This window comes from Paramormyrops kingsleyae, chromosome 14, assembly GCF_048594095.1.
Source record: "Paramormyrops kingsleyae isolate MSU_618 chromosome 14, PKINGS_0.4, whole genome shotgun sequence".
Classification (NCBI taxonomy): Eukaryota; Metazoa; Chordata; class Actinopteri; order Osteoglossiformes; family Mormyridae; genus Paramormyrops; species Paramormyrops kingsleyae.
In genome coordinates this window covers 15707937-15716845 of record NC_132810.1, presented here as the reverse complement: position 1 = coordinate 15716845, position 8909 = coordinate 15707937, and the positions used below count along the sequence as shown (strand labels likewise).

Genomic DNA, 8909 nt, shown 5'->3' with positions numbered 1-8909 from the left:
CCGGCAGAACCACCTGCGTCCAGAAGGTGGCGCGTTTTCTACATAGTTGCCATATCGTGACAGAAGATGCCAGAAAGCCGTGTTGGAATAAACACCCCAGACAGGGAAACTCTTCCTGTGAAAACATGAGGGTGAGGATGGTTAAATGCCTCCAACGCAGGCTCGCTTACTTTTCACTTACTTGCTTATATATACTGATAATTTGAAGCGTCAATTAAATGTCTACACCTTGTATCGCAGTTACGGTGATATAGCTATGGAGCGATAAAGTACAAATAATTAAAACTGCATATTAAATTACTTGAAATATACGTAAACTATAATTTATGGCTATTTGATTTCTTATAGGAATATGTGTTCTGTGAGTAAGAGAACATGGTCTAAGCCGGTATACTTTCCATTCCGTGAGGCAGAAAATATTAATGCTAAATGCGTCGTGATATGCCTCATTTCTTTTGAAACAACAAACGAATTTTTTTAGTCAGTTTTAAAATATAGCGCGTTTAAATAAACACATCTTTCATTGATTTCTCAATTGTTTCTTGTTTTCCATCATGTATCTTTTAGTTTTTATTAAAGAAGACATTTAATATTATAGAGTTGCAGTTGAAAAACACGTGCAACGATAAAAACTGACAGTCATTTATGTCTTGCAATAATTTTCCAAAGATCTTCAATATCTTACTGGCTTAAATTTACATTCCATACCTCCCCAATTTTTTTCTTGAAAATAAAAGGGCTCCTTTTATGTTAATAAAAATTTAAACACATGCTTACGATCTGTATTCATTTTCACATGGGTGACAAATTGAATAATGGTTTTAAAGACTAATACGCGTGCGCAGTTTCTTTCCACCCCGGTCCCAAGTGCAAGTGACAGTTGTATATTTACGCTAATTACTATAAAGCGAGGCCTGATTTAGTAGCTTGCAGTCCGGTACAGCGGTCAGACCTCTATCGGAAATCGGGGAGGGGGCTCAGGAAAATGCTACTGACTCTACAGTACACGTTCATCGTGTTACTTCTTTTTTTGCTTTTCAAAGTTTTTTCATCATATTGCACAATTCAAAGTTAAACAAGCCAAACAATAAATCTACATAACGAGAAGTAAAGACCGTCCAAAAAGCTCGTAGTATTTTATATCACGTCTGGGCACAATTGAAAGCCACTTAGTACCACTACTACTTAGAATAATAGCTAATAACATAAACGACGCTGACCAATAAAATGTCAATCGTACACGGTGAACTTAAAAATAAGTTCACACTTCAGTATGCGAATAGATCTTGGTTAGATACTTAAAAATAATGTATGCGCTTAACGAAACTGTTTTAACTACTTACATATTTACGTGAAAAATAAAAGTTTTCGTGGACTTATTTATGAAAAGTAAGCAAGTCATTAATCAGTACAGTACGACAGTACATTTGTGTCGTATTTGGACGGTGGGTAAATCCGTTTAATTTGTGTATTTAGATTCAAAGGCCTTCGACCTGCTTTTGATGCACAGAACTTAAAAAAACTCACGTAATGAAATATGTTTCAGTAGTGTTAAAGTGTAATGTACATGCCTGTTAAATGGCCATGCAGTAGTTAGTGATTTTAGGACGGCCGTCGTTTTATTTTCCATTCCCGATATACTACATGACTTGTCATTGCACTTGTCACTTAGAAACAGCAGTTTGCATGAGAAAAGCAAAGCAGAGTCCGCATGTCGGGAGAGCTTACAAGCCCATGTTTAAACTTCACTTTACAGTAAGATAGTTTTTTGGACTGGGGGGTGGCTGCCCTACGCGCATGTGCGGGTTAAAGGGTTTGGTTGCAATAAAGAGGCGGTTTGAGCCGAGACCGCAGGACAGTGCGTGAAGGCACCTACCCGGATCGCCGCAGCGGTCCCGCAAACACATGAGGGATAGATGACACTCATCATCATTCCTGCTGTCAGCCTTAACTTTGCGATTTAAACGAATCACTTTCATGAAACCAGAACTTTCTTGAGAGCGACGCAAAACTCCCGAAAGCCTTACAGTTTGATCCGCAAAACTTCTTTAACTTATCCGAATCAGCCCAGCTCCAATTCTGACACCGCTGGACCCATCGCCTTAGACCAGGTAACAATTTCTTCGGTGTACATGTACATTTTTGTATGAAAATACGCGTTTCGGCATCTCAAAAATGTAGGCTTGGGCTCGAAGTGTCGGCACCATCAACATCTCACAAGCTGCGAACTTTTTGAGCAGTTTTTAGTTATTTCCAGGGACCTGACGTCTTGTTTTTCTACACAAATATTTGTAACGCAATTAGACGTATATTTAGACTTAAGTTTTACCTTTTTGTTTATCATTCCGATTGTATGAAACCGCAAACTGTACTTCACAACTTAACAACACGGCTTACATGCGGTAGCAGTTCTATCGAGATCTTCCGGCGATTAGCAGGTGTTACCTTTCTGAAAAGCAACTTTTCGATTGATTAAGTGTTTAGGTATTCTTGTATTTCGGGATTATTTTTAACCACGACCGTGTTCGTGGGAAAAAAATAACAATGGTTAGTGCAAAAGTTGCGCAACTTCTTTTCGGAGTTCTTCTTTGCCGCAAAGGATGCGGAGGATGAAGCGCAGATGTATACATGCTGTTGTCCAAGTACATTCTGTTTATGCGTGCACAAACCCTATGTATATGCATTTCTAAGGACCGCAGTTTAAAAATGCGCTTTGAAAGAATTTGGTGAAAAGGCGGCAGACGGTGTTTCATTCTCGCGAATGTTTCATAGTAGCACTATTTATAAATTAATGATTACTGTTTTACATGTAGCAATAATTGCTACCATAATAACAACAATAATAATAATAATAGTAATACGGACCGAATCATTCGATTGCAATGAGTTACCCGTGGTACCGCCTGTGTTTGAAGGAGTTGAATGTTTTACTACGAACTGAATTTTTAAAATTTACTTCACCCTGTTGCTTGTATATCATTACACTGTATAACAGTTTAAGGAAATAAGTATGTACTTTTGTTGATGACATATGATCATATAAATGGGGTATCGTTATGTTGTTATTAATATCAGTATGATAGTGTTAATGCGTCTTGCATCTTTATCACTGATGTATTTCAATATTCGTTTTATTCGTTACATTTAAACAAGTTAGGCAAATTTTACGGCGTTTAGAGATGGACTCGTTTATACTTTTTATTATTTTTTACTGTAACAACACAATAACTGCAACATTTATCTGTTAATGGGTGACAGAGCTAGAGGTGTTACAGCAAAACTATCACACAGAGCAATTTATGGAATATATATATTTCGTACATAATTTTAAGACTTTTCATCTATGTTGCCTGGCGTTTTATCTAATGAGACACTGGGTTGTTTAACAATAATCTGTTACCTGAAAGCTTAAACAGGAAAGCAAGAGCCTAATTAAAATCAATATCTATTTCAAATTATATATGGTTAATATTAATACAATACTTAGTTAAGTGTAGGCCCCAAGAGATATATTTGGTACGAGCAGAAAAAAAGTTACAAGTTGCGCCTGAATATTATTATTGTTGTTGTTATTGTTTTACATCCAGGAACCGGGTCACGGCGACGCAGAAATGCAATGATTTCCCTACTGTTGGGCATGTCTGCTTTTAAAAATAACATTACTTAACTCTGAAACATTTATTGGTCTTTCTTTTGACATTGTACATTTCATCATGATAAGAACACTGGTTTGTTTTAATTGTATTAATTTGTTTTTGTTAAGTCCAGCCACGTGATAGCAGAAAGCTGGCATTTGATTATAACATATACAAAAAAAGCTTAAAAGGCGGACAGAAATTCGGACGAAAGGATGGCGTGGGCTTGCTGCGTGCGCGGGGTACCTGTGCGCGAGGCGGTCCTTGCTGATATGCGCTGCCGCAGCCGGACATAAGGGCGCGCCCGCGCGTTAACTGCCGCACATTAACATGGGCGACCCAAGAGGCGATACTTCGCCTCGTAATACACACTACACGTCCAGATGTAAAATGCCGGCCTCTTCAAACGAAAACCAGCATACTGAAGAAATGTGTATTGGCACTAGAACACCTTTAAAGTGGCTGTAACCGCGACAATTAGACTTTAAAGGGACTTTCCTTAATTAACGCCTGCGTAGAATTTACATTCTATAGCTACGAATCACTGTTTTTCTTTATAATAATACTACTACTACTAATAATAATAATAAATAAATAATAACAAAGTTTGTTTAAAGTTGTTTTAATTCGTTTATATATACATTCTTACATTTATATTGTATTATCTTCAATTTTGATTTATCTTTAATTTAGACATTTGAACATTATTATTTTATTAATTTTAAAAAAGGTCACACTGTGAATGTCGTTGCTATTTATTAATTGTAGCCCATTATTTTCCTGTCTGTGTCGAGATGCACAGGGCCCCCGTTGCCAGACTGGGGGGCAGTAAGGGCAGACTGGCCGCCTTCATCACCTGCGACGCCAGGCAGATTAGCAGGCGCGAAAGGCGGCGGGGCTCAAGTCCTCGCCGGCGTTTGAACAATAAAGCGCGGCTTCTGCTGTCACTTTCCTCGCGATCATCAATGCAACATCTCGCCAATTAGCAAACAAGTCCGGGGCCGAAAGCCTCGGGGGGTCAGCCTGGGTCACCAGCCATGCGCCCCAAACGGATGTCCCGAGCTGCACTTGTGGATTTTTTCGCTTGTTAGTGCTTCGTGTGCATCCCCCTATTTTAAGCATTTAGAGTATTACAGGCGGTGTAGCGTAGTCTGTTGAGCAGGTACACTGATCACTGCATGACTCGCGAAAAACCGCCTGAACATCAGAGGGTTAAGCGTCCCGGGCCGCCTGAACATCAGAGGGTTAAGCGTCCCGGGCGGCCCCGGGCTGACCGCTGATCTCCTCTAATGACTTAGTAAGTAAAAGTCAATTATTTCTGCGTCCTGATCAGAAAAGCGAAATCCCCGGGGGAGCTTTGAGGTCCGGCGGCTCTAATTAGTACTATTTCGCTTTTTATTTACGGTGGCCCCTCCCTTCCCCCTCCGCACTATAATTGGATATGGTCGTAATCAGATCCGTCATGCAGTTTTATTCTGTTTACTAATATTTTCATTAACCCTCTAAAAACGATCAGCCCCAGGACACTGGAGGCGTTAATAAACTTCCCTTTTTGGAATGTATTGCTGTTTTGTTCATAAAAAGCGGCGGTGCATCAATGGTATATTGAGAAGCGTGGAGTTTATATTTAAATTATAAACTACCAAACAAGCACTATACATGGATACAATTAAAGCCTGCGGTAATGGACCGATTATTATGTTTAAATCAAGTGTAACAAAGTAAATATTTCCCGAGCCGAGAAACATTTTCAGCTATGATCGTGGAAAAAAAGTCATTTAATCCACGTAGAAACTCGGAGTGTCATTCAAGGCGAGTGAAACAAAGGGATATTTAGTGTGCTTTATTTGTTCTTATCGAAGCTGATTAAACAGAAAGGCATTTCTCTCAGTGAATGGCTTCTTTCAGTGTACCTGTTTGAAATGGCCCGCAGCGAAATTCCCGGGCTGGGGAAACCGCCCACGCCAAACACACGCAGCGCCGGGGCCGGTCCCGGTCCGGACCAGCCCGACCCGACCCGAGCGCTCCGGGGGCTGCCGAGTATTATAAATTAGCCCCATGTTTGTCTATTGACTTTGAAGAAACGCGCCGTAATTATGAAAAAGAAAGAAAAAAGCGCCCAGATCTGGCCGGTAGCGCGCTGTCTGACACGAAAAATAAAACCATTACTTAGAGCGCACGCAAAGCGCCCGTTCGGTGTGATTTACTTCCAAAAAATTTAAATAGTGATTTGCACAATTATAATTATATAATTATGCACGCAGGGTAGTTGCAAAGGAATTTGTCTTGGCCAAAATGTTGCAGGTTAAATCCATCTGGGTCCTGCTGTAATATTTAGCGCCGTCTTTACAGCTAGCAGGGTAAATGCGTGTATTTTGTGTAAAAATGCACTTTATATGCTTTTTATTCCCGATAAATAGCCACATGCACCTGAATGTCACCCAGTCTGAAGGGAATTTATCTTTCTTTTGTAGCCGGACGGCTGTTGGCTTGCAGTTCACCCGCACGGCAGCCGCTGGTTCTCCGACATGGGAAGTAAGACGCTCCCGGCCCCGGTGCCTCTGCACCCCTCCTTACCTTTGGTCAATTACTCCCTGCTGCAAGCGGGCGGCTTCCAGCTGCCCTCAGAGCACATCCCCGGTATCTACAGCTTCAGCACACTGCACGCAGTGCACCTCCACCAGTGGGCGCTGGGCTATCCTCCACTGACACTGCCACGCTGCACCATCTCCAAGCTGCCGGCGCTGATGGATGCGCGCTTCCCGTTGCCGTCCATCCCCGTTTTCCCGCACGTGGCCGAGCCTAAGCGGGAGAGCGGCGGTCCGGCCGGCAAGAACAAGCCCCGCTTCGACTTTGCCAACCTGGCGGTGGCGGCGACACAGGAGGAGCCGCTGAAAGCGGAGGACCTGAGCTCCCCGCCGGCTGTGGGCTCCCTGCTGGAGGCGGCCAAGCTCTCGCCCGACCGCAAGCCGAGCCGCGGCCGGCTGCCCTCCAAGACCAAGAAGGAGTTCGTCTGCAAGTTTTGCGGCCGACACTTCACCAAGTCCTACAACCTGCTGATCCACGAGCGCACGCACACGGACGAGAGGCCCTACACCTGCGACATCTGCCACAAGGCCTTCCGGAGGCAGGACCACCTGAGGGACCACAGGTGAGGGTCGAGTCAGGGGCTACATGTGTCCTGCCGCCTCGCGCTGACAGTCACGTTTATCTGTCTGCAGGCCGTTTAAAAATCAGCCCCTCTTTGTGTATTCTGGTAAAGCGCCATTGTGTGTCTCCGGATAAATGCTGATGAGATGCCCCCCCCTTCCTGTCACCCCCCCCCCCCCAGGTATATCCACTCCAAAGAGAAGCCATTTAAGTGCCAGGAGTGTGGCAAAGGATTCTGTCAGTCGCGGACTCTGGCCGTGCACAAAACATTACACATGCAGGTGAAGGAGCTGAAGACCACCAAGATCAAGTGATGCAGGGCCTGGAATCTCGGGGGGAGGGGGCCAGAACAGGCGGGCAAGGAGGAGGAGGAGGAGGAGAAGGATGTTAGCGGGATATGGGCGAGCTTGGGAAAGCCCGGCGGGAAAAACGCGCTCCAGCGGCCGGAACGCCAAATCCAGCGGCGATGCCAGAACCTCTGACTCAGCGACAATTCGGGGGACTCAGACGAGCAACTCAGACCGAAATAAAAGCTGGGGTTGGTGACCACATCTCCAGTTCTTAGACTGGGTGGGGTGGGCGGCGGGGGCGGCCCTTCTGACGGCATCAGGAGCCCCAAACTCCAGGCTTCTGAGAGACTTTGGAGTTCTCTGGACGGCCTTCTGTAATCTCCCAGGCAACCCCAGAGACACACATCCCTTTATCCTTCTTTTAAAGATCACATTCCAATGTTTTTTGTACAGATTTCTGTTTTGTATAACTGATATTTGGCACTTTACTCTGATTATTGATTATTTACATATATCACTGGATTCCTTAAACTTATTTTTTAAATAAATAGTCATTTTCTAAACAAAACACCTCGTGGTCAATAAAAGGGGATGTAATTGCAGATCTGCCATCATTATGATTCATTTATTGTTGTGCATGTTCGAATACATCGTTAGTGTTGTCGCTGGCCTTGTAGCATTAGCATATGCTAAATGTAATGTAAACACAGACACACCCCTGCATTGGACAGGGGCTCCACCCACTAAGGCTGGATTCCTCCTGAGACATGGGGAGGGGGCGGAGCCAATCCCCATCAGCTGCCAGGTGATTGCATGTTTATCGAGTGCGTGTATGAAACCCCCTCCCAAAGGTCAGGGGAAAGTCTCTGTCAGTTCACAGGGTTGGGTATGGAGATCATTCCACTGTAGCGTGTGTGGGCGGGGCTCTGTCCCGTGCTTTTTGTTTATTGGATGATATCCCCTCTAACGATGGTGGTCCCAGGCGGTGATGCTGTCAGGGTGTCCTGCAGAAGCACGGAAAGCTCTCAGTAAGAAGCCCCACCACGTTGCCATGGTGACTCCCCAGAATCTACTAGTGTGGCCAATATTACCAATAAGAAAAATCAAAACGAGAACTGAGGGATGTTAATATATTTCAATAGTCTCTATGGATTTTAAAAGAAAACACACCTGTCCGCCACACAGGGGTCAAGATTCTGATCTGTTTTGAAAGTAGTTTTCCAAGCATTAGTTTTATCAAAGAATAATGCGGGGTAGGGTCGTATCTCACAGAGCGTGACATGCGGAGCATAATCAGCGAGGCTCGGTGCCGGCGGGTGTCACGGCTGCCATCTTCATCCGCGGCGATAAAAGGAAATGTCACGGATGCAGGAAGGGTGCGTCAGGTCTCGCTGGATGGGGGGAGGGAGCCTGCTTCACTCATCGTGCTCTTCCTGGATGCCGATCACTCCTCTCAGCTCTCTGGGAAGGAGTGCCGTCGCTGAATAAGCCACTGCTTTGAGAAGCTAAGAATTCCCCCCCAGCAGGGGAGATGGGGGACGGGGGGTGCTTTATAGTGTAGGCGTTAAGCTGTGTCTGAAACCGCCCCCCCCCCCCCCCCAGTTGTCATGATCTCCAGTAATTAAAGTAATTCTAGTGTTCAGTGTCGCGGTTGAAATGACGTGATAGTTCCAGTTTGGGGGCGGGAGGGGGGTGAGCGCATTTGGGGGGGGGGGGGGGACTTAACCCTCATTACGGGTCGCTTTAATCCCCCCAGTGAGCATGCGAGGGCATGTCCAGGGTCCAGTCTCTTATTCTCCAGCAGTACTGGCTGTACTTCGGTAGGTCCGGGGTC

The 8909-nt window shown here is 44.6% G+C and overlaps 1 protein-coding gene across 1 annotated transcript; it reads left to right on the top strand.

Moving 5' to 3' along the window:
- Nucleotides 1-1820: 1820 nt before the first annotated feature.
- On the top strand, nt 1821-7677 carry osr1 (odd-skipped related transcription factor 1). Its single transcript, XM_023792686.2, has 3 exons — nt 1821-2111; nt 6110-6786; nt 6967-7677. Exons 2-3 carry the CDS (start codon nt 6164-6166, stop codon nt 7097-7099), a joined length of 756 nt encoding a protein of 251 aa, XP_023648454.1. The 5' UTR covers nt 1821-2111; nt 6110-6163; the 3' UTR covers nt 7100-7677.
- The last annotated feature ends 1232 nt before the right edge of the window (nt 7678-8909 follow it).

Coding starts and splice junctions, on each gene's coding strand:
- osr1 (XM_023792686.2), top strand. CDS start 6,164: ATGGGAAGTAAGACGCTCCCGGCCCCGGTGCCTCTGCACCCCTCCTTA. Junction 6,787..6,966: donor GACCACCTGAGGGACCACAG/GTGAGGGTCGAG, acceptor CCCCCCCCCCAG/GTATATCCACTCCAAAGAGA.